Source organism: Chinchilla lanigera, unplaced genomic scaffold, assembly GCF_000276665.1.
Source record: "Chinchilla lanigera isolate Chin_1 unplaced genomic scaffold, ChiLan1.0 scaffold00019, whole genome shotgun sequence".
NCBI classification, from domain to species: Eukaryota; Metazoa; Chordata; class Mammalia; order Rodentia; family Chinchillidae; genus Chinchilla; species Chinchilla lanigera.
This window is the reverse complement of record NW_004955420.1, coordinates 16997896-17025119: the sequence shown is the minus strand read 5'-3', so window position 1 is coordinate 17025119 and position 27224 is coordinate 16997896. Positions and strand designations below refer to the sequence as shown.

At 33.3% G+C, this 27224-nt stretch overlaps 2 protein-coding genes across 2 annotated transcripts in view; one reads left to right on the top strand and one right to left on the bottom strand.

Moving 5' to 3' along the window:
• The window catches only part of Ostn (osteocrin), a 41130-nt gene that overhangs the window by 10457 nt on the left and 3449 nt on the right, over positions 1-27224 (top strand). Inside the window, exons 2-4 of the mRNA XM_013513489.1 lie at positions 2833-2931; positions 5052-5266; positions 26440-26536. Coding sequence (XP_013368943.1) covers positions 2833-2931; positions 5052-5266; positions 26440-26524 — 399 coding nt within the window. The 3' untranslated portion in view covers positions 26525-26536. The remainder of the gene's footprint in view (positions 1-2832; positions 2932-5051; positions 5267-26439; positions 26537-27224) is intronic.
• Positions 8891-27224, bottom strand: part of Uts2b (urotensin 2B) — a 69227-nt gene continuing 50893 nt past the window's right edge. The window contains exon 6 of the mRNA XM_013513490.1: positions 8891-8969. Within this exon, the coding sequence (XP_013368944.1) occupies positions 8947-8969 (23 nt within the window). The 3' untranslated portion in view covers positions 8891-8946. The remainder of the gene's footprint in view (positions 8970-27224) is intronic.

Genomic DNA, 27224 nt, shown 5'->3' with positions numbered 1-27224 from the left:
TTTGTAACCTATTTTTAACATAATTAAAAATGAGGAAGGAAAATATTGCAATTGTAGTTTATCTTCGATTAAATGAGGGGTTTTTCTAAAAGAAGGTACATAAAACATATGAGATAATTTTTTTAAATGCAGCTATGTTCTTAATATATCTTCCTTTATGTGTAGGAAAGCCAAAAAAACATGAGCAAAATCAAGAGAAAAATATGATTAAGTAGCTGACTTTCTAAAGGATGGTGAAGGCAATGTATGGTTGGTATCTTCAGAAAATAACTATCAAATTTGTCCCTTTTATTTGTCTATTTTCTTAATTTAGTAACATCATTCATTATTTTCTGGTACTTACAGAAAAGCTCAAATTAAATATCAATTTGACAAAAGAGAACAGACAGAGAATTTATTACTCCCTTCCAGAAAACTGTGAAATCCAGAGAAGTAGCTAGTAATTAGCACTATGTCACAAAATTCCAAAATAGAGTAACTGATGCCATAATGACATCGTGAACAATAGTTTAAGCTAGATTATTTGAGTAGTTATATTTCATCAAATAAATGTTATAGATCATATATATAAAATATTTCAATCTCTACTTTGTCTTAATCAGCTTACTTTACAGTGATGTTACTCTGTATGAAATATTTTATTCATAGTCTAGCCAATAACATTTGTTATTAAGATGTACACTATGGTTTTACAGTACAGTAATAATTTCTGAAGTGTCATAAAGAAAATCTTGATCATACCCAAAAGTATGTAGTTATTAAGGATATATTTAGTAAAACCCCATAAATGTCTCTTCATTTGCACATTCCAAATACTACATGAAATAAAGGGATTATGCATAAATCAACTAAATCATCTCAAAACTCTTCCTTTATGTGAAAGAGTTAAATAAGGAAATAAGGAATTTAAATTCAAATAAGGAAAATGAAATTCAAATGGGTTATATGATACGTATCCAAGGTCATGATAATAATAAAGCAAAATGGGACTCAAACCTATTCTTCAAATTCCACCTTAGCATTCAAATTCTCTTTGTCCCCAAACAATTTGTCACATGATTGATTTTTTAAGGCAATGGAAGCTCTCTGAGGTGTTCATTCATAAGCAATGACGGTTAGGGCTATTTATTCAGTGGCATGCTTTGTATTCAAAATGGCTCTGTTCTAGCCTATATTTGTGGTCTTCCCTCAGTAGGGCAATACCCCCTTATGACTGCAGGATTAAGAGGACCAATAGTCAACGTGATAGCCAGAAAACCTGATATAAAACATAGATGAGACTTAGCTGGTGACACGGTGATGTCATTTTAATATTAAAAAACCGAATTCAGAAATGAGACACCTTTGTGCTTATTACTTAATATAAACAAATATAATGTTTTCTGAAAAAAATACAACTACACATTAAAAACTAAGTATTTATGGTTCCTACATAATCTTATTTGTTTTTTTCCACCCTTGGAAGCAACCATAATTATTAATTGGGTTTCAATGGCTTATATTTTAATTACATGTATATATTTCAAAATGCATCGAATTGCTTAAGCAAATTGTTTTATGTCATATGTACTGTTCTGACATTCCCTATGCCCATGGCTTTAATTGAAAACCATGCATTTAGATACACATACATTTAAGTCATTTGTTTTAACAGTAAGCACACATATAGTGAAGTCATCTACTTTTAGTCCATAGCTTGAATGCATTAATAAATGCATTTTCTCTTGAATGGAGCACATAGACTGATTATAAGTTTCTACCACTAAGAGCAATGGAGAGTTTTCAGATACATATCTTCTTACTAAGATGTAGGAGTTTCTCGAGAATGTACAGTCGAAGTGAAATAAATCTGTCATAGGAAGGATGTGACCATTTGAAATATTTCTTTTTCTTGCCAGTGTTCTCCAGATAGTTGGATTCATTTCCAACTCTGCCAGAACTTTTTGCAGTTTTTTGTTTCCTTGTACCATCCTAACACTTGCTATAGTGACTTTAATTTTTTCTTGATCTGGTGTATGTAAAATATCACTTCTGTTTGTATTTACATTAAATAAGTTGCATGCATCAGGAAGTGTTTATTTTACATTAAACTATCTCCTTTTCAATGAAATTTACATTCAGATTAGACCTATTTTTACTGTCTATTTTAAAATTTTAGTAATAAGATTTATTTACATTTTCCAGGTACTAATTTTGGTTTTGTACATATATTGAAAAAACCTTTATTTGTGCCATTTGTCTTTAAATTTTATTTATTGTATCTTGTCATACAGAATTTTTAAATTTTTATATACTGAAGTTTGATAATTTTCTATAAGATGCCATCCTTGTAAATCTTGTTTAAGAAATCCAGACATAACACAAGAGTATAAAGCTGTTCTCCTGTTGAATGTGGGGTATTTTGAAATTTTGAATTTACATTATTTTAGATCTACCACCTTCTTTCTGCTTTAGGCTCCATTTAGCATTATTCTTTATATCATGATCATTTTATACATTTTCAGTTAAGTGCATGACCTGGTAATCTCTGCATTAGGTGAAGAATAAAGTTATACGGACTGAATATCTCAGATGCTAGATTACTTTGAATTAAATTATTATTATATCTGTACAAATCCAACCTAAGTCTCTATGGAAATGTGACCTTTACAGATCACATTCTGAGAGCTTGGCAGCTTCTACTGAGTATTATTTAAATTGACATCAGTGCATTCCCAAAGAAGTGAATCATTTAACTTATTACTTTCCTCTAGTAAGCTTTTAAGGAACTCTTATTTTCTATGCGTATCTTTTAAACTAATGAATGCTAACACTGATGTATGTGACCCTCAGATGCTGGACTGGAGACTGCCAGGTGCACACATCATTCTGGCCGTGACGTTGGTGCTCTGGAGCTCAGGAAAAGTTCTCTCAGTGGATGTAACAACCGAGGTGATAAAAACCAGCTTACAGTGCCATGTCTTTATTTTTAAAAATATAAGCCATTTCTATTACAGTCATAAGGAGGTGTCCCTGGCACAAAGGACAATGATTTGATAATGAAATGTAGGTATAAACACCTAAAGACATAGGTATTTTTCTATTATGTTATTTTTATTCCCAGCAGTATTCAAGGTTGAAACCTTAAAGTGCAAACAGCGATATTATTGATCTTCTCAGTGTATTCAGAACAAGTCACTTATGTACATGTTAACAGACATGAAATGCTAACAAAGATTTGTATTCTTCAAACAGAAAAGTATTGAGAGATATTTTTTAATGATTTCAACCACACTTTCATTCATTCAATTGCATAAATATTAAGTACTGTATGTGAAATTTTAAGTTGTTTGCATGCCAAATTTTGTGTACCTTTAGGCAAAGTTTTTAATATAGTACAAATGTCTTCTAGTTACCCTGACTAAACCATGAAGAAAAATATACGAGGACATTTCCACACAGAGAAAAGTTCCTTTGGCTTATTTTGATCTTATTAAAAACATATAATCTCAGTACTTCTTAAATAACATAAAGCGAGAGTCAGAAAAGCATTTTCCAAAAGAATAACTTCTGTGTGAATTCTATGACTTTTTCCCCAGAAGATTAAACATATATTTAAAAAGAAACAAAACTATTTGTGTAATGTGTTAATTAGAAGAGTAAAAGCATATTTTGGAAGATGCTTTGAGAAATCAAAGATCTTTGCCCTTTAAAGTTTGTGTCCTGAACTTCGGGGTTTCTTTCTCGTTATTGGCATCTTTCCTTCTCCAATTTCTATGTTGGGACCAACCTTGTGGCAGTTGGAAGAATGTGATTAAATGAAGGAAAGGAAAATAATCTCCTACAGCTAAAATTTCCTTCTATAAGGGGAGCGTTTTCAGTTGCATAGAAAAGACAGTGTTTCCAGGGTTACACAATAACTCAGGATTGTTAATAGGAGCAAGGTTTTCTAATGCTATACTCGGGCCTAAGGAGGGGCAAATACTTCACAAACTGGAAACTCGAGGCTGGGGATTTAGCTCAGCGGCACAGCGCCTACCTGGCAAGCTCAAGGTAGTGAGTTCGATTCCCGGTACCCGAAAACAAACAAACAAACAAAAAGCTGGACACTCAGATGACTTGTGTCAAGTACAAAGTGACAATTTATGTACTAAGTAAACATGCAAAAATTATGCCTGGGAAAGTAGTTGTTGGGATCACTCCAATGCACTATAGATGTTCATGAAGATTTATTAATATATCACATGGATGGAGGTGTTACGTTCACTGCCAACAGAAATTGATTTTGTTCATTTTTTTAATCTCGGGGCTGGGAATTTAGCTCAGTGGCACAGCGCCTGCCTGGCAAGTGCAAGGTCATGAGTTCAATTCCCGGTACTGGAAAAAAAAAAAAAAAGAAAGAAAGAAAAAACATTTTTTTAATCTCCCAAGGTTTATACAGAACCTGATGGACAGTGGACTTTTAGTGGCTTGTATCAAATAATGAATGAGTGGTTAACAGGAAATAGGAAAATACAATGAAGCTTGTGGTTTTTTTGGTTTTTGTTGTTGTTTGTTTGTTTTTTTCAGAATTTATTCAATAATGTGAGTGCTAACTATCAACAAAACGCTGGGGTAGCCATAAAGCAAATAAAAGATTAATCAGATACTCATTGCCCTAATATTATTTATAATCTAATAAGGTATGCAAATGTATTATAACCAATCAAATATAAGGTAAAATATAATAAATGCTTTGATGAAATAGGTATAGAAAAAGGAATGATAAGAAAGGATGCAGTTGTTACCAGGACAGATCTGAAAGAATGATCAGTATTAAATTTTAGAGATAAGTCTGGAATTTTCTTTTGTTTTGTTTTCTGTTGAATTTATTCTACTTTTGTGTGGTTAATCCTCTCCACCCGCTTCCAAAAAATGCTTAGATTTTCCTCTGAAACATAATTCCATCAGAAATTATAAAAGGTTACACAGTGGTCATCTCAGGCAAAGGTAGAAAATGCCTGTTGTAGCTGACTGTACGTATTTGATGGTTTTTGTCTAAATAATTGGAATCACCTTTCTCTGCCCTATAGGCCTTTGATTCTGGAGTCATAGGTGCACAATCACCACCCACAGTTAGGGAAGAGAAATCAGCCACTGACCTGACAGCAAAACTTTTGCTTCTTGATGAACTGGTTTCCTTGGAGAATGATGTGATGGAGACAAAGAAGAAAAGGAGCTTCTCCGGCTTTGGCTCTCCCATAGACAGACTGTCAGCTGGCTCTGTAGATCATAAAAGTAAACAGAGGTAAGTGAACTTTGGAGAAGGAAAGTTTTTACTCTCTAGTTCTTTCATTATGGTTTCTAAATCAGATAATTCCAAATTTAAAAACTACAGTGAAAAACTTATATGTAAACAGGTCTGCCAGGGTGTGAGCTAAATTCCAGCTTTCATAGAGTGATTTGCAAGTGATTATTCAAGGTGCAAAATGACTGTGACAGTATGCATTAATCATTTTTCATAATATATCCTAAAGAAGAGCCTCCTGCATTCAGATGTATGATGGCTATCTTAAGACACTGCTGCATTTGGGACGTGGGAGGGAATATGTACACAATGGAATAAATAATCAAATCACTTGGGTTTCCTGTTTAATGGTTACAACTAGAATGCCGTTTTTGTACATGTTTGTAGTACATAATGTTTACATCCCTTGTGTGGAGTTGCTACTTGTACATAAGACCTTCCCATTCCTTTGTTTCATCTCTTATCCCATCTCTTCCTCCTTCCACCATCTTGATCCCATTCCTCTGGCAACCAAGTGACTGGACAAATTAACATTGTAGAACTTAGTTTTAAGCACTGCCTTTAAAACTAAAGGTGAGTGATTGTTGTAAGGAAGAGAATAATGTGATTAGTATATGACACAGTTACATGCTATGGTAACTGAGAATATGGATGCAACACAATGATGAAATGTTCAAGGACAAGGGTGAGAGCATGAAAAATTTAGAATGAATTTTTATATTGCTTTAGGGTCATAAGCTGGGTAGCAAAAGATATTACAAGTAGATGCATGGGGACATAAAAAAATGAAAAATGACAGATTTAATTTAATGAATTTTATACTAACAGAAAAAGAAAGCTGAAAAGAGACTGTCCTATAAAAGTATCCACACAAATATAACTATAAAAATATTTACAACTTTCCTATAAAAAGAGACCACAAAAAAGAAACTAGTGAAAACCTTTATATAATTAAAAATAACATCTAAAATGTGAATTAAAAAACAGTATCAAATAAAAATGGGCAAGTAGAGAATGATGGTGACACATTATCTCAGCACTCTAGGAGGCTGGGACAAGAGGAAAAAAATTAAGCCTGGACAACTTAAGAATTTACTAAATCCTGTCTCAAAACTTAAAAAGAATAAATAAAGAACAACTGCAGATATAGGTCAGTGTAAAGATCCTGGTTCCAGTTCCCAGTACCACAGGGGAAAAAAATCTCTCTATATACAAATGAATATAAGTTGTGTATTAAAATATCATGTTTTCGTATTAAACTGGTAAAGGAAAATCCAATGGTTTTCCAAACTTAAGAGATGTAACTTACACTAAAGCAATTTAGAAAGGGTGACAATAAAACAATGGGCAAATTAAAACTATACCAGGAAAAAATATAAATAAATAAATGAAAATAGTGTGACAAGATTTATGAACAAAAAAAAAAAAACGGAAGGAAGCATAGGAAATAGAAAAAAATAGAATATGTAACTCTTTTAAAATCTAAGGCAGATTATTCATTCAATATTCATAAATTTACACAAAATAGCCCATAAAATCATGTTATAACTTTTTTGAAATTTGAAGCATAATAATGAAAGATATAACTACATTTCAAGCAAATATAGAGCATTCATAATTAACTTTATTTAAGGTAACAAAAACATAAAATTCTGATGAATAGTTATATCACAAATACATCCACAAATACATCCAAATACATTTGAAATGTAAAAACACTACCAGTTTGTAAAATAAGAAAACCAAAAGGCACCCTTAACTAAAAGTATAAATTATATCAATTATGAGCTATTTAGCCAAAGAAGAACTCAAAATGAAAGTACACACTTTTTGGAAAATATAATATTATGGGTATATAAAGCAAATATGAGATGAAAATCAGCATCTGCTAATAAAAGTAATTCAAACATTGCACCAAGAAGTCTAGAAAGAATAGCAAAATGTACCAAGAAAAACAAGGAAGAAGAAAGCAGAGAGTAGAAATTAGAAATAATGAAAACTGAAATCAATACAGTTGTATAGAATAGTATAAGATGTAACAAATATACACAAAAGTGATTTCTTATGTTAACAAAAATACAAAGTAAACTACTTCAATGTTTTTAAGTAGAAAGCAGATTCATGAAATTAGAAATGACAAAATAGAAATTATAAAGTAGAAAAAACTTTTTAAAAAATAAGAAACTATTTGTTCAATTCTTTATAAATTAGTTGAAGACTAACAGAAATGGATACATTTTGAAAAAAACACACACACAACTTATAAAAATTGACCCCCAACACAGTCCTACTACAATTTTTTTAAAATTTGAAACAGCTTCCTAATAAAAAAGTCCTCTGTCCAGAAATTTTCACAGGAGAATTCTATCAAATCTTAAGGTAGCAGATAATACTAAAATTAATTTACCTTTTCAGAGCACAATTATAAAACAATTCAAATTTATTTCTTGAACAAGTATAATTTTGAGTCCCAAATCACAATATTATATTTTAAAATGAAAATTTAGACTTCTCTAATATGAATATCAATGTAAAAATCATAGAGAGATCTTAATGAAGAAAATTCAACATTTCAAACACATAATAAATCTTGACCAAGTGGAACGTATTCCAGAAAAGAGAGATTCAAAATTCTAAATTTCTTTCATATAATCCATCATACTAATAGAACAATAAATTAAAAGTCTATGATTATATAGAGATGATAGAAAAATATTTAACAAAATCTAATATTTTTCCATATCTTGAAAAAAGTAACACTATAAGGCACGATAGATACTTTCTTAAAATGTGTGTGTGTGTACCTCAAAAAACTGTGTCTTACGTCAGTTATACTGATTTTATTAAACTAAAGAACAAGAAAATAGTGCTCATTATTTCTGATACAAATTAAAAATTCCTGTATATAAGAGAAAATATTCAGAGTTATACAATTAGAAAAGAAAAGTTAAAACTGTAAACCTATGTTTATTCACAAATGACTTCGTAAACCAAGATAAGTAAAAAATTACTAAAATGCAACCCTTTTAATAGAAATAATGACAGAAACAAGCATGAAGAAGTTAATATAGCTCTTCCACCTACGGATATAAATGAGACAATCTGCATAAAAGAAGATTACATTTACAAAAGAATGATACAGTGCTCATCTAGCATCTGAGAGACCAAAGTTTTCATTCTCAGCACCACAAAACAAAAAAGAAGAAAGAAAACACAGAAAAGAAAAATCATAGGCATAAAGCTAAACAAACAATCTTCAAAGAACCTATAAGCGAAACTATGAAAGTAATACTCAAATACAAAAAAGTAGATATAAACAAATGGAACATATACAACAAAGGCACATACTACCTTCTTGGGTCAAAACACTCAAAGCAGAATGATGTAAGCTCCCTGAGTTAAATTACAAATTAACACAATTCCAATTAAAAATCTATTAGATTTTTGGGAGCTAAGCAATTTAATCATAAAGTTAAAAAAATAAAAGCTAGTATAGCCAGGAAACCCCCATAAAATAAGAAAGAAGATACTTACCAGGTCTTCTTTTTTTTTTTTTTTTTTTTTGGTTTTTCTCCGGTACCAGGAACCAAACTCATGACCTTGCGCTTGACAGGCAGGCGCTTTGCCACTGAGCTAAATCCCCAGCCCCCAGGTCTTCTTAAATAATGTACAGTCTTTCTTTACAGTAATGCACTATCAGCCCCTGAGTACACAAATAAATAAATAAATTAGAAATTAAAGAAATAGACCAAATTATATATACAGAGTTGCTATGATAAGGGGTGGAAATATAGCTCATTGTAAAGTGCCATCATGTGAGAAGCATTGGGACATATATGATATGTAATATATTACATATTTTATATCATATATAACACATATTAGGTAAAGCACATTTATATATTATATAAATATAATATATATACATTTGATAATATAAACTCTCAATGAATGAAGGATATATTTTAAATAAATGATAAATTGACTCAGTCTCAAATTACATATCATGATAAATTTTAAATGAACCAGAGATTTAACTGAAGAATATAAACAAATTCTTATAGGAACTAGAATAAAACATTGCTAAAGATTTATATAGACAAAGAATAGAAAAACTTCCAATTTTGAAGCCAAAGCTTGAAAGTTCCAGGAAAAAAATAAGAAAAAGACCCACTTTATTACATATTTTTTAAACATTTCCATGGCAAAGAATACCACAAACAGGATAATTTGGGAAAATCATTTGCAATTTATATCAAATGTTTGATAGTTTTAATATATGAAGAAATCTTAAAAATAAAGAAGGCAGATAACATTCCTACAGAGCAAAAGGGTTAAAAAAAAAAACAACAGTGAGCAGTTCATGAAGAAAAAAAATACAAATTACCCATAACCTTGTGAAAGGATACAAGTCATTGTCATTCTAAGAAAAATACCCTTTTCATTGAAATAGAATTTCTCACCTATTAGAATGGCAAAAGATCATTTAAAAAATAGTGAGGTTCTCAGAAAAAGGAAATCCCATGCACTGATGATTGGACAAATGGGAACCCACTCAGAGGTGAATATGGCAATATCCAATAAATCATATAAGTGCTTCTCTTTTGGTCCAATATTGCTCCTGCTCCTTTTGAAATCTCCCAAAGATACATTAGCAAAAGTGGGTTGTAGTTTGGGGGAAAAATATATACAAGTTCATCATATTAGAACTGCTTGTAACAACAAAATATGCAAACATTGATCAAAAGAGCATAGTTTATCTCAGTTCCTTAAAGAGAAAGATTTGTTATTATCTGTTTCTTTTTGTATAAGAATCTTTTTGGCTTATGAGAAACCACTTTGAGGATAAAAATATGCAGTGTAACAATTATTGTTATTCTCCTATTCTTTGCTTATGAAATCTTGTTTTATTTTTTCTTTTTTGCCTTTTTTAATTTTAAAGAGAATAGTAAAAAAAAAAAAAAAAAGACCAATAGCAAAATACAAACAAAGCAAAGACTTTAAAAATGATATAGGGGGGCTGGGGATTTAGCTCAGCGGCAAAGCGCCTGCCTGGCAAGTGCAAGGTCGTGAGTTCGGTTCCCGGTACCGGAGAAAAACCAAAACCAAAAAAAAATCCAAATAAATAAATAAATAAATAAATTAAAATGATATAGGGTTTCAAAACAAAATGATAGGAATTAACTGTGGTTGTTATATTACATATTGTTATCTTCACTGAAGTTGCTCAGATTACCAGATGTAAGAATGGAAGATTGTTCAAACCATTAAAGAGAATAAGAAAAGAATAATTTAAAACATCATCAGAGACAGAGTTTCACTAGACGGGATGCTAGGAATTCACCAATGGTTGTTCTATTGCATATTATTGTCTTCACATCAGTTGCTCAGATTACCAGATATAAGCATGCAAAACTGATCAAAATATTTCAAAAAATTAAACATTAACTGTTCCTTTCAATAAACTACCAGACATCAGCAGTACAGTTATCCCCCCAAAAGAATATGTATAGTCTTAGTTCTTTCTTTTTCTTTTTTACCTCATACCAGTTATTCTTAAAATAAAAAACAAATTTAAAAGTGCCACGGTTGAATAAACTGACACCCACGCAATGGAGCGTAAAGTAGCCCTACAGCTGTAAAAAGGTGTGAGGGATGTGTCTGTATTCTACCGCAGAATAAGATTTATAACACTGCCAGTGAGTAATTGCTAAATGGATAAACACATTTGGTATGCAGTTTAAAAAACCCTTAGTGGTTAAACATTATCTTTCCCCACTTTTCTCTGCCTTTACCTTCACCTGCAACTCTTTCCGGAAGCTTGGCGGTGTTGAGGCCAGCTAAGGCATTTGCACACTGAGTGACCAGTGGGCTGGAAAAATGGAGATTGCTTCTGAGCTAGAGAATTTTATATTACATTCTAGTCTTTTTATATTTTATCTGTTTTATTTCATCAGTACATATTGGCAGCACATAATGGTTACAGTCCTTCTGTGGACTTGATACATGTACACAACACATCTTCATTCCTTTTTCCACTCCCTTCCTCTCCCCATCCCCCTCCATCTCCTGATCACCCACATCCCCTTTTCCACAAACAAAGGTTGATTTCCTTGATGAAACTACAAAGTGGTATGATATTATGCGCCAGAGAGAGAGCTTTGGTTTGTGAACTCTAAATCTCATACATTTTTAGCAGCAGTCAGGTACTGCAAACCATAAATGTAGAAATAAAGTCACAGTGTTTTGAACTGAGAAATCCTCTAGGAAACTTCCTTTTTTTTTCCCCCTCCTCTTACTGTATCTATCATTTATTTAGTTCTCTATTTAACTTTGGGTTTCTGATAGACAAAAAAAACCATGCAATACTTAAGCTTGCATGTCTGATTAATTTCATTTAAAAGGATCTCAAGTTGCTTCCATTTTCCTACAAGTGACTCAGGTTTATCTTTCTTTATGGCAAAGTCATACTCCATTGTGTATAAATGCAACATTTTATTTATCCATTCATTCTTTGCTGGACATATAGGCCACTTCCAAGATTGAACTGTAATGAATTTTGGTGCTATGAAGATGGATACATATGTATCGCTGTAATATTATGTCCTTAACTCTTTCAGTAAAACACCTAGGAGGTGAATAGCTGAGTCAAATGGAATTTCAAGTTACAGTTTTTTTGAGGAATCGTCATACTGATTCTATTAGTTCACACTCCCATCAACAACTAGAAGGATTCACTTTTTCCCCAGCAGTCTCACCAGAATTTGTTATTATTTGATATCTTGATGATGACAATTCTTTCCAGAGTAAGAGAGTATCTCAGTGTTATTTTAATTTGAATGTCTCTTTTGTTTGTTTGTTTGTTTGTTGTTTTTTATTCCAGTACCTTGAATTGAACTCACGACCTTGCGCTTGCCAGGCAGGCGCTGTGCCGCTGAGCTAAATCTCCAGCCCCAATTTGAACGTCTCTCATGGCCAGGAATGTTGAACATTTTTTCATGTATTGGCCATTTGCACTTCTTCTGAGAAGTGTCTTTTCATTTCAGTAGCCTATTTTTGGACTGGCTCCTTAGTTTTGGGGAGATCTAATTGAATTTAGTTCTCTATATATTTTAGATGTTGCCATAGTCCTCTGTCTCAAGACCTGCTGGCAATTTTTTTCCACTCTGTTGGTTGTTTTCCTTGTTGTACAGAAGATTTTTATTTGATAAGATCTCATTTATTGATTCTGGGTATTATTTCTTGTGCAATTGGGATTCTTTTCAGAAAGTCATTGCCTACATCTCTGTCTTCAAGAGATTTACCTATTTTACCATCCAGCAAGTCGCTTCTGTTCTAATATTGAAATTTTTGAAACATTTTGATATTTGTCTAGTACACAGTAAGAGATTCAGATCTAGGTTCAGTCTTCTGCATGTGGACAGCCAGCTTTCTCAGACCATTTGTCAAAGAGATTATCCTTCCTCCAGCAAAGTTTTTGTCCCTCTTTTCAAAGATCAGAAGCTGCATGTGCCTGGAGCTTTTCTGCATTTTCTACTATATTTTATTTTTATAGCTATATTATCAATTGAAATTAAATTCCAAGGACATTCCCTATGAGATTTATCTCCAGTATTCATTTTTATTCAGAAATTCCTGTTCTTGATCTTAAACCACACATTAAATGTGGTTTGTATATTATGCAATAACTGTTGCATAAATGACTTTCTTGAATCTGATTTAATAAAAATAATTCTTGACTTGTTTGAATTATAATTCAAATAAAATGCAAGGTTACATTTTTTATCACCTGTAACACAGATACTTTAACATCACACACGTATATATAACAAAGTCACAGGACTGAAATAAAATTTTAACAGATTTAGCAGTAATAATGTATAATCAAATTTGTAGTGATTTTACCCTTGGTATCTGTACCAAAGGTTATTTACTGTTCTTTTATTATATTACATGAGACAACAGCTTCCATCCATTATATATTTTCAGGTATTTCATAAGGCCAGTGATTATTTGTTACTCTAATATATGTGAATGCACGTGAACACTGAGTTGTTTATGAGCACCTGTAGTTTTCATATACATGTCATCAGTATCCTCCTTCTCCAGTACACAGTCTCTCTTTTCCTACTCACTGAGGGAAGGTAATAGTCTGAGATCCATAGTCCAAAGGATGGCATCTGTCACTTACTCCAGAGTTCACTAGCTTTTCTTGTAATTGTCACTTTGACACTTTGATGAAATCTACGCCTTCCTTCTCAGACTATCGTCTTTAAATGCCCAGAATTCAGAAGAGCTCACTGATTTCCAATTGTTCAGAAACAGTAAACAACATTTCCAATTGTTCAGAAACAGAATTATTGAAATATTTTAAAATTAATTTGTAATATACCAAAATATGTGCTTATTCGATACAAAAAATAACAAGACCTAAAAATGAATCTAAAAACAAAAGTGATATCAAAAAGTGCTGAATGTGAAAACCATTTCAAAATATCAACAACTAAAGCAGTTTGAGTGCATCTGCAATTTCTATTTTTGACAAAGATTTAGGTGCCGATACTACTGTTGAAACAGTTCCCTGCATTCATAGTTGCTGTATTTCAATTACTGGTTAAACTAATGATATAACCACTTCTCATCCAGAAAGACCATTTCAGTATATAATTACATTCTTCCAAATTAAAATTTCTAAATCTTAATCAAATAAAATGCATGGCTTTGTTGAAAATTAAGGTAAAATATTTAGGAAAGAAAATTTTTGAATTTTCTTCTTTTTTAAAAGAAAAGGGCCAGCAAGAGATGAAACGAGAAGGATGAATAGCTAAGGCTACAAAACAAACATAAAAACAGAGTTTGTGCCAGATATTAAAATGAATTGAAGAACCATCTATTGTTTCCTCCTTTGTATTAATATATTTTTTCATCTAAATATGATGCTAGCTTTATCTTCAGAGACATGTGCTAAATTATTTTAATTCTCAGGGCAAAATGAACTCAACTATGCTCTGAACTCTAAAATACCTTCCTTGGTTCAGTTCACTTGCTTAATATTTGAAGTTAATGAATGTCTAGTCTGTTTACACAAGTAAAAGGAAGCAGGTATAAAGGTCTGATTAAATTTCTAGAAAAATACTATCTACTTTTTGAATGACCCTTCACTATTGGAAAATATTGATGAATGACCTATCATTTTTCTAAACAATGGCTTCCCTCACCCCTTAACACAATACTGAAAATATTTTTCAAGTAAAAATAATAGTGCTCTACCTTTGAATTTAATTACTGTTAAACATTTTCCAAACTGTTGTTGCTTTAACTCTTCCATCAATATTTTAACCCAGGAAAGTACATAATGTTACTGTGTCAGTCAGACATGCAATGGGAGACAGGCGGTACCTTTGAAAGGGGAAAATCTGAAGGTGGTTTATTCACAAGAACGCTATTTACAAAAGCCTGGGTATAGCCCAGTCATAGCGGATAGCACCAGAGGCTAGGACCCTCACTTGAACAGGCAGAGTCATAGATCATCAGGTTCTTTAAGAAAAGTCCTGCATTGCATTTAGGAGCATAACTCTCTGAAGGGATCTTTCAAAACAGTGCGAGGAAAATAGAAAATTATCCTAACCTCTCCCCCAGTCTCCCTTGCCAGAGCCCCAGGGTGCTTAACCTAAGCAAAGCAGAGGACACAGGGAATTTTATGTGATTCAAAAAGGTTAGCCTCCTGGGGCTATCAGCAAGATGAAAAAGGATGAAGAACTACATCTGGAGTGCATGTGGAAGATGAGCAGTGCAGTTATACACTTCTATAGCCCAGGAACAATAAACACTTTATTTGAGAATACTGTTATCATGACCATTTAATTGGAACAGAAAACTCCCCAGGTCATAATCAGGAAAACCATTTTATACCCTACTAACACACACTCAGGCCCATCCCCAGGGCCATATTGTTGCCTATTTCTTGGATAAAGCCACAGGCAAATTCTTTGGCTTCATTGGTCAGTCTCAGAGATTAACAATCTTTCTCCTCACTAATGCACGAGAAAGAGCTACATTTCAGTAATTAACATACCCAGCCATGTGTCTTATTTCAAACCACAATTATTATTAAAGCTTTCTTTTCCCCAACTTGAGCCCACTCAAGCTGGGAAGCTGCAGTTGAAAGGGGCTGAGGTCAGTTTATCTTCATCTTCCCATCTACTGTAGCAGAGTGCCTTTTATCACCTCCAGAATTGAGGCTAGATGGGCAGAGGGGGTCCAGTATTACCTGACAGATGCCATCATGATCGGGCTTTAGTGCTCTTTGGCAGTGGCCAATACCCAAAGCTGACTCTATCATGGAATGTTTGTTCGGGTCAACCCTTAACCTCAATTGGGAACATTGCTATATACAACCTCGCTTACAGCAGTGTTCCTCCTCTGGAAGGTCAATTATGTCCATAATCTTCATCCTATCCTCTCAGGTTCCCATTGGACACCACCAGCGGCATCCTGCTGAATTTGCTGCATTCACGTCCCTGGCAGCAAACTCATGGAGCAGGGTCTATTTTATAATTAGCTCTATGTGGTGCTCTTGACCTTGGCTAATAAAAGTCAAGCTCTTCCTTGGGCCGGCATCTCTTCACTGTGTCCTGAAGCGCATCCTCATGTCTTCTTGCTGTTTAGATTTTGCAGACACTGTTCTACCAGGTCTTCTGAGTTACTGGGAACATCTCAAGCTCTCTGGGTGCTTTTCTCAAAGCTCTTACTCTATTTGAATGCACAGAGAAAATGGCATTGCTCTCTAGTAATTGCTTTTAAGGGATTCTTTCACCCTGACCTGCTCAACACCAATATTATTGGATTAAGGTCGAAAAAAAAATCAGTTTGTAGCAACCCCGCTTGCAAATATTACATGAGTCTAGGACCTTATTTTGGAAATACAGAGGAAATACTTTTTTTTCTTCACCATTTTTGAGCCATAGCTAAAAATTGAAATAGAAAGAATCCCATTTTAACATTCTGGTACATCCTTTAGAATTTCATAACACCTTTAGGAAGATATATTATGATTCTCATTCTATTAGTATATATTCAGAGATTTGAAATGATTTCCCTGAGATTTCCTAGCTATAAACTATACATCAGGTCCAATAGCTTTCTATTTATTTATAGGAAATTAAAAAGCCTAAAGCTAGAGGTGAATAAAAATGTTTTCAAGGCTAGGAATAGTGAATTTCACTTATACTATATGCATTGAATAAATACATTTAGAATTACCATATCAATGATACATGGATTTTTATACTAAGCCAGACATAGTTTCAGCCTAAAATTGAGAATAAAGGGGCCAGCTTCAATTAGTCAGATATTATTATCCTTCTTAATCCAGTCCCATAAACCATGATAAAAATTCTAACACTTTCATTTCCTTTCTAATTTGTTGTGAAGCGATGTGGCACACCTTGGCCAACCAAGGGATCTCTTAGCTATTGCTGATATTTTTCAGCTCTTATTTGGAGGCACCCAAAGTGGGTAGTTAAAATGAGCTGCTTTTCAAATGCGGAAAACACAGAGAGGGCTTTCAGAGTGTGGTGCCATTGTTAAGTGCTTCCTTCCTCTTAGTTAAAAAGCCTGGCTTCACAGTGGGAAATGCCCTCAAGCATAGCAACCTTGAGCTGTTCTTGCCAATAACTGCTCCTGATTGCCTTTTCTTTTTCACCTCTGTTCAACACCACAAAAGGAAAAAGTCCTTTTACTTTTTCTCCCTACCTAATTTAATATGAAGATTTAATTTTTTTTCCAAAATGGATGATACTTGATTCTATACAGAGGCTTTGATTGTATATCACCTACCCTTTCACAAAGAAAAGTCTGTAAGACTTTTTGTATAAATCCATAAGCTAGGTAGAAGTTTTTAAAAAGTTAATCAGATCCTCAAGGAGCTTCTTGAGTTCTCTGCCTTATCCTACAACTCTGTAGCACTTTTCCAAATTAATCATGTCTGTTACTTTACAGGTATTTGATCTCCTTATTTAATTCCAGCGCTCATAGCTTCCGAATGGCTGTTCAGATGGCCTGTTCCTTGCAACACTACCTCAGAAGTTAATATTATGTCTAATTAGCAGCAGTATTATAAATTTAACACAATCTATTCAAAATTGAATTACCACCACTGAAAGTGAATTTCAAAAGTAAGACCAGGTATAGTGGCATACACCTATAATCTCAATTATTCCAGAGGGAGAAGGACCATAAATTCCAGACCTGCTTTGACAATGTATGAAAACCTAGTCTCAGATAATATTTAATACAGAATTTAGCTCAGAGGTGGAGCTCTTATCTAGCAAGTCAAAGGCCTGGGTTCAGTCCCTGATACTACAAATAAAAATTACTGAATGTCAAAAGTAAACTTTCTGCTAAGCAAAGGAGCACTTCCTTTCTTCACTGAACTTTTTAGGAAGAAACCATGTTCTTCTGCCCTCTGTGTTCAGGAGTTCTTGTTAGAGAAAGACCGACTCTTTGTATCATCCTTTATTTGCTCCTTGCCAAAGCTGCCCATCTGATTGGGAACTGGGAGGAGTCATTGAGTAAATTTACTTCGCCCACCTCTTTCCTGTTTTTACTGCCTAACAATATCTAGTTATATAAATCTGTCTAATTTAGGAGAAAGATATTAGTGAACTCTTTGAAAGGCAAGTAGAAAGGCATATTCTATATTCAGTTTGGTCTGTAAAACAACCCAGCATCTTGATTTGTATGCATTGATCACTATATCATATGTTTATAGTATTTCTGAATGAGGACCTAAAAAAAGAGGCGTTATATATTGGCTGCTTAAAACCACATCATCATTTAGATTTAATGTGGTCGATCATCCTAACATTCTGGAATTCTAATCTAAGAGTCTAATTGTGTATTTGCAATTTAAACAGGATTCTGTGGACTATCATTGCTTCATTCTCATCCTGCACAGCACCTTTCTGACTGCTTCTGTTTAGTCTGTCATCACGTATCATCCTTTTTAACTTTTGTAGTTACATATCAGCACGATTCTTGCCATATTTTAACTCTACGTTTAATTGTAAATTACGGCAACCAAGACTGCAGGATTCGGGTGGCTGTCAGTTGTACTGTTTTATATACTCCCTGTACTTTTCTCTGGGAACCCCAAATTGCTGAGATTGCCTCCCTCATGAATCTCAGAGTGTTAGATACAAATTGCTATGTCACAAATTACCAAACATTGAGCAGTTTAAGACAACAATAACAACTTTTGTCCTCATACAGTTTCTGTGCACTAGAAACCAAAAAGCAAAGGAAGCTTGCTTGGGTGCTTCTGGCTGAGGATCACTCCAAGAAGTTGTCTGTCAGGACTGCAGTCATCTGAAACTACTGCTGGGGTTGGAGTATCTGCTTCCAAATTACACCTCTCTCGTGGCTGACAGGTCCACCCTGGCTGTTGACTGAAGGCCCTAGCTCTTTGCCATGCAAACTTTTCCATAGGACAATTAGAAAGGGACAGTCAGTGAGCCAACAAAGTAAGGCAGAAGCTGCAGTCACTTGCCATACTTCACACAGTGTCATTTCTTTCCACAATATCCTTGGTAACCGAAGTCAGCTCTGTCCAACACGGAGACAGCGTAATGGTAAAATTATTGGAAGCCATGTTGGAGTCTGGCTGCTCTACTCATATGAGTTTATATTACAATTTCATTCTCTGTTTTACTAGTCTAGCCTACTGAACTGTATAAGAACATCTTCTGTTAGCTATTTCTACATCTTTCCCTTTGGGGCTAGTATTCAGTAAAATGCTTGCCTTTCTTGGGGAGGGAGCTAGCACTTTACTGTCCTTTTAAAATGCAGCAGCATATCAGACTATGGTTTTTAGAGAACATTCTCCACACCCTGACTCCAAATTTAGTTTTTTGGAACTCACAAATAGGACAGGTTAAAAGTTGCATCCCAGTGTTAGAGGGAGGAGCGTTAGGAGGAGTTCTGAGTACCCCTGAATCAACATTTACACATGACTTTAATGATATGCTAGTCTGCCAAACAAGCCTGGCAAATTTCAGAGGCCTGTTTTGCATAAAGAGCATGTTCTTAAACCATGATGTAATTAAATAAATAACAAAAGGAAGACCAAAATAGACGATGTCATCCTTAACTTCTTTAATAAGAATACATCTAAACATCAGAACCATATAAGGACAGAACAAAAAAGAAAATTGCATGAAAATCTCCAATGGATACAAATATAAAATCCTACCAAAAAATAGAAAAACAATTCTAGTAATGTATTAAAAGTCAGTGCAGCACTGTTATGTTGAGTTTATCACATAAATACCTTACGCGTTTGGTTTAGTTTAGAAAATCAGGTGATAGAATTAACAAATCAGTGAAACTATGTCACCTCAAAAGACACATTAAAAAGCATCCCATTAAAGTAAATGTTCATTCATAAGTAGACTCACCAGTAAATTAATAATTAAATCAATTTTTTTTTAAATTCAAGTAAAGATTACCATGAAAAATACCAAAAACATATACTCTCGCTGATATTGTCTAAACAATAACAAATCTAGCAAAAGTCTTTAGGAAAAGTTATGATATCAGTTAACTTAAAAGACATTAATGATCAGCTAAACAATATATGATTTGGGATATTAAGACTCAGTATTACAAAGGTTTCAGCTGTCTCCTAGTTGACATATATGTTAGACCAGTAAAATTCCAGTCACAACTGCAGTAGGATTTTTGTGAAACTTGAAGAGCTGAATCTATTATTAGGATAGAGATGAAAAAATATGGATTAACTATTAAAACAAAATTAAATATTTTCATAAAAGACACAACAAAGGAGACTAATCACAGAAGAGAGAAATTAGTTGGATGTCTTTATAACTGACAAAATCTAATACTCATAATGTTTTAAGACCCCTACAAATCAGTATTTAAAAGAAACAGCAAAGTAACAGAACAACCATAGATTGAAACAGACACTTCCAAAAAGAAGCAATTCAAGTGGCCAGTAAACAAAGTAAAAGGTGAGAAAGTTCATTAAAATTCAGAGAAAGTCAATCAAAAGGAAAATGAGGCATGCTTACCAATCCATTAGACTGATGAAACTTAAAAATCCACAGTACAAGGGTTGGCACAAATTTGAAATAGTAGAAGTGTCATACAGTATACTTTCATGTGTAAATGGGTATGATTTTGGAAGACAGTCTGGCACTAAGTATGTCATAATATTCTGTATAACTGGCAGTTCTAGTTCTGAAAATATACTGTACAGAAATCCTTAAATGATCACCAAAGGTATGTACAAGAAAATTAAATTTTCAACTAATCACTATATTAAAACAACCAAAAAGAGAGTCCCTCAAATTTTCCTCCATGATAGAATGGATAAACAAACTGTTATATGTTCATGTAATGTAATATTATACAACAGTGAAAAGAAAGTAACTGTAGGTATGTCTGACCATGTGCACAATTCTCAAAGTACATATTTGCCAAGAGAGATAATTTATACTCAATTCCTTTTTATCCAGCTTTACTGAGGTGTGACTGACAAATAAAACTTGTTCATAGTTAGGGGATATAACACCATGTTTTGATGTGTGCATACATTTTAAAGTGACTGTCACAGTCAGCTTATTGACGTATCTACCATCTCATATAGTTATCTGTGATTTTCTTGTAGTGAGAGCACTTGAGATCTATTCTCCTAGCAAGTTTCAATTATAAGATTTATTATGTAGATATACCTAACAACATAGCTATCAATAGTAATATATTAGTACCACTAATAATATTGACTTACTAAATATAGCATGAGTAATATGCTGTATATTAAGTCTGTAGTAGAAGATCGCTGTAGGTACAATTCTAGAACTGTCTAAAGTATATAACAAATTTTTGAAGATAATGTGTAGATTATAAGGAGAAACACAAGAAATAATTAAACCAATCTCTAGTCTATAATTACCTCTGGAATATCATCATGAAAGGCATGTAGTTTGGGAGGAAAACACTGGAATGTATGAAGTGCTGATAATTTAGATTTCTTATGTTAGTGTTACAAATAGCTATGTTTCTTTTCTTTTTCTTTTAATGGAGCATAGAAAAATTTGTGGACTTGTGTTAAGCGATTCTAAACACCTGTAAATATAATTTTAACTGCCTTTTTAGAATATTCAAATACCTGTTGAATGTAATTATTCATGGACATAAATATTTTTTAAAATCCTATTTGACTCAGAAAGTCTATATGATATTGTGAATTTAAAGTTGTGCTTAAAATAAACACTAATGATTCTCTTTATATTACTTTAATAGATATTCCATAACCTCAGACTTCTTATAGAGTATTTTAAATGAAAATAGTGAATTGTTTTAAATTCATATAAGCCATGTCATACCATCATTTTGTCACAAGAGGGACTAAATATTCAAAAAGTATAGCTTTCCTTTTTAGTTTTAAGACTCTTTCTCTATTATTTATTTTACATATTTTGCTTTTCTGTCAGTCCATGTGTCACAGAGTATGGTCCTTTTATATATATTTCATACCAGCAAAAATTTTAAGATAACTACATTAGTATGTTGCCATTTTACTTCTGAATGGACATAGAATGCATAGAAATTTGTTAGCTTACTGAACTGTAATAATCTTGTTTATGTACCTTTTGAAAAGAATTGTTTTTCTTTTTTTTTTTTTTCTTGGTACCGGGAATCAAACTCATGACCTCGTGCTTGCCAGGCAGGCACTGTGCCACGGAGATATACCCCCGCCCCTGTTTTTACTTTTATATGTGTTAAAATTTGAAAATGCTGAGTGGAATATATATATTTATATGTATATACTATATATAATATTGGTTTTATTGTTTTAAATTTAAATTCAATTTCTAGACAGCTGTGAGCATTTGCAACTAATCCCAAATTTAACAGAATAAGTCAAAGTAATGGTGGATCTTTTATTAGAATAAAACCACCTGCAGACAGGGTTGACATTCACTTGGCCCTTTCTTGTCTTCTAAGGAAAATTAGCTGTTTCTGGAGGTTCTTTCAGAAGTCATTTTATATAGAGAGGGAGGGGCAACAGTCTGCTGACACAATTCACTTATTAGATAGTGCACTTTTTAAAAACTTTTAATTGTGGAAAAACCAAGCTAAATGTAGTATGAAAACCACTGGACTAAACTGGTATATTGTCTTTGTTAAAATGTGTAAGATGTTTTTATGTATTACCTCATTAGATATTTTCAAAGTAAAATGTGCACGCTAAAGGTAAAATATATGCTATTTACTACTACATTGCCATTGCATAGAAAAAATGCAAATACAACCAAATGTTATGTAACAAATAAGTGTAATAAATGAATAAACAACTTTGGAAGAGAAAAAGCAGACATACTGAATTTCTATCAAAAAAGGAGCTGAGAGTAGCAGACTTGTAGAAGATCACACTAGCAATAAGTAAAGGAATCAAGTAAGCCCAAGTCCTGTTTTGTTTTTCTTTTTCTTGTATTGGGAATTGAATTCAGGACCTTGTGCTTGCCAGGCAGGCATTTATGCCACTGAGCTATACCCTTAGCCCCTTAAAACTCTGTTTTCTGGTTCTAATAATTTTGTGGTCACATCTGGGAGAAATAAGGAAGGAAGAAAAAATGAGTGCAGGAAAGAAGGAAAGAGGAAATGTTTATTTTTCATTTTCAGTGGTATCACAGCAGCTTCTCGTTTATTTCAGCAGGGAAAGAAAAAACTATAGTAAAGCAAAAAAAAAAAAAAAAGTTACATTCTTTTCTCTAAACTTTATTTTTTAAAACCTAAATTGACAATAACTGATAACATTGTATTTCAATGTATATGATATATGAGAACATCACACTTCCCTTTTAAAAAGTGAAAGGATTTTTTTCATGACATCAACTCTTAGGGAAACCGATGCTCATGTCAGACGACTCTTTCTCCCAGAAGCTAGTTCCTTCTCCTTCTCACAGTCCTTTAACACCTGGTAGAGGTTGGTTTTTCAGTTCCTCTTCCTTTCTGTCTGAGGCTACCCCTGAGCATGCTCCTCTCTCTTGAGGTGGCTCGTCTTACCCATTTCCTGGAGGTCTAATGGCAGAAGAGTTAGTAGAAGAATGTAAGGGTACTGGAAAAAGACTTATCAGTTTAACATTACCTATCTATCAACACACTGCACTTAGATAGTAGCCCTAAATGGACACAGAGGGAGTAAAGGAAGTCAGCAGGTTGTGAGCCTTTCCGGAGGTTCTTGCAGGGAATTTATTTTCTGCTTATTCAACTTGCTTGTAGAATTCACTCCTTTATTGCTGTACAGCTGAGATCCTTGTTTCTTTGAAGAACTTCTAAGGGCCACAGTATTCCCTAATTCAAGACTTTTTTCTACATCCTTAAAGCCAGCCATGATGGGTGAAGTCTTTATCCATTGCTGCTCTTGTCTGACCCACTCTATTTTAGCACCATCTCCTTTTAAAGACGTCAGTGGCAGGATAGGGACCATTCAGCACAAGACAAGCTTCCCATCTTATTTTTTTTCTCCAAAGATTTCTTTACATATTCTAAGGATTATAAGGTGGATATTTGTGGGAAGTCATTATCCTACTATCACAAGGAAAGTATCTGCTTTAATTGATGGTAATAAATTTATTTGTGTGGATTAAAGATAATTTACAATGTAAAGAAGAGATTTTTCTTTTCTTTTCTTTTTTTGGGGGGTACTGGGAATTGAACTCAGGATGTTCTGCTAGCCAGGCAGGTACTTGCACCACTGAATTAGATCCACAGCAAGATTTTTGTTTTTTGTTTTTTTAAAAAAACATTATTTATAATTATAACAAAATATGACAGCTATGCAGCTTCCAATTTGGTTAATGAATTGAAAATTATGTAGTCACTTTGTTATCAGAAAGTCCAAAAGTGCAGATAATAGATTTCACTAAAAATGTCCGAAAGAAGGCAAGGGTGTGGATGTGGTATGAATAAGCAATAACTGTTTTTCTCCTAGATTGTTCCTTATCCAATTAATAAATTGATGTATAGGAAATAAATTCTTATAAGCTCATACATGCCCTGAATTTAGACAATAAAACCAAAACCCATATAAAAAGTGAGATGGCTATGAAACAGCAAGTAGTTAAATTAGATGGAGAAAATAACATGACACTATCTCTAAATATCATCTGAGGGTATGTATGTACAATGTTAGAATACCCAGCATTATGGACTGCACCTGGCACATAAAAGAGACTGAGTATACATTGATTCCCTTCATCTAATTAATTTAAATAAGCAAAGTTTGTAGATTTTTATGTGCAAGGTACAGTAATGAAAAATCTATCATAGATCTATTGTTTCCACAGTTTTCAGAGCCTTTCAATAAATTATGTAATCATAACATCAGTAGCATTATTAAGGAAAAAATTGGCCTCAGTAAAAGTGAGTCTTTTTCTCTACTGTTTACATGAAATCATATTACTCTTAAGAGTAATTAATACGTTTTGAAAGGAAAAATTATTTCTGATTCATCTATACAAGAATCTCATACACAGCTAGTAGGTATATGGTCAATTACAATATAATAATAAACATAATTGAATGATACTATAAAAATTCTCAAAAAAATTAAGATTTTGATGGATTTTTGGTGTTTAAATTGTGTAGTAGTCCTTAACAATATGATGCAGATAATTAGAAAAGAACTAAACTGGGTATTGAAAATGTTCTGAAGAAAATCTTTTATTTTAACACTAAGCTACTGAAAATGAAGTTGTGGGCTAGGGATTTAGCTCAGTGGCACAGCGCCTGCCTGGCAAGCGCAAGGTTGTGAGTTTGATTCCTGGTACCGGAAAAAAAAAAAAAAAAAAAAACATGAAAATGAAGTTGTAAGGTAATAAATCCACATCGCTGAGATTTTTCAAACAAGAACTCCATCATTATCATTTGCTTGCAAAATTTAAAACTGAGTAACTTTCCCCATTCTTTCCCTTTCTGAAACGGTTTGGTTATTGATAATTTTGTGTTTCTTGCTCTGCATGATTATTACACATGTAATCTTATGTGCCTAATATCATTTTGCACATAGTATGTCCTCCTTTCTGCATAAGTAAGTCAACGAAAAGCCTAACATATCTGGAAGTCAGTTACATTATGCTGTGAGAAAATTCACTTTCCTCTGCTTCTTAGTTTATCCCACCCAGCCCTGTCAACAATAGAAAATGAAATTCCTCTTAACTCAAAAACCAGACCATGAAAGTTATACTTTAAATTCTAGGTCATCCCCTGGAATTTGGTGGGAAAAGTACTAAGGGATGATAAGGATAAATTGAATAGTAATGTTTTCTTTTATTTTTAAAGAGTTACTATATAAAAGGGTAAACTGGATGATAGTCTTCTTGTATTTTTGTGTGGATTTCTTTTAAATTTCAGTTTAATAATGAATCTGTTTAAATTTTTTTAAACAAAATTTAACGTAAAGACAATATAAGTGCACACAGACTGCCATGTACAAGGCTTCTCTGGGTGAATTCTAAGTGCCATTGAGAGATACACTACAAGCCCAGTCTTGGCATCTCTGCTATTTTCTTTTCCACCATTATCCTTTCTCACAAGGCAGTTTGGGAAAAACCACTGGTTCAGTCCAATTTTCCACAATTAACAAAGGAATAAAATCTAAAGAAGAAACCAGGCATGGTGACACATGCCTATAATCCTAGGACTCAGGAGACTGAGACAGGACAGCTGCTCCCAGTTCAAGGCCAGCCTGAGCTATGTGGTGAGTTCAAGTCCAGCCTGAACTACACAGTGAGACCCTCTCTCAAAAAACAAAACAGAAAGCAACAACAACAAAATCAAAAGAGGGGAAGAGATTTACCCACAAAACCATTCAGTTAGCAGATTAGCTGATAAAGTCTACTTCATATGCTCTATTTGAATATGGAGAAATTAGCTTTTCTATATTTCAAGTTTTTTGTATGTAAAATGGCAAAGGTCATGTCCACTTCAACACTTGTTCAAAGTGTGAGAAAGGTAGTGGATGCATCCTAATTATCATTTTTATTCCAAACCCCAGGAAAAGTTCTCATATCTTTGGAATAAAGAATAAAGGTAATGATGAATAAATTCAATTTTAGCTTAAATATATTCTCCTTGATTTGTTTCAGGAAAGCAGTAAATCATCCAAAAAGGCGGTTTGGTCTCCCCGTGGATCGGATTGGTAGAAACCGGCTTTCAAATTCCAGAGGTTAACTGGCTCCAAGTGTGAGTACATTTTGAATAAGAAGCAACACGTGCAGATATCTGATTAAACATTTCCACAATGGACTAATTGATCCATCCAGACTTAAAAATCACCCTTCTGATTTCTTAGCTTATATATTCATCTTTTTGCAAATATTTTTCCGTTCAATTCATATATTGATAAATAATTTAAGAGACTTTTGGAAAGCAAATAAATATCCCAGATACACGTCAAGCTAAGAAAATAGATGACTTAGCTATTTTCATAATCTTCTACATAATTATGACTATTAACATGCAAATAAGGGTTGAAATCTATTTACATAATAAATTGCCTTTATAAATATATAGATGAGAAAATCTTTTTGTTTTTAGTTTTGGTTTTGGTTTTGGTTTTTTGGTTTTTTTCTGAGACAGGGTCTAGCTATACAGTTCAGGCTGGTGCTGAGCTCATTTTGTAGCCCACACTGGTCTAGAACTGACATGTATCCTCCTTCCTCCACGGCCCCACCCTCCCACTGAGTGCTGGGATTACAGGTGTGTGCCACCAGGCCTGGCAGAGAAAGTTCCTTTTGTTATAAAGAATACACATTCAAGTAATATGCACCATTTTGTTATCAATGAATACATTACTGGATTTATGATAATGTGGAACATTAGAAAGAAATGGTGTAGCAGTAGAATATTACCCAATCAAACACCTCATCCA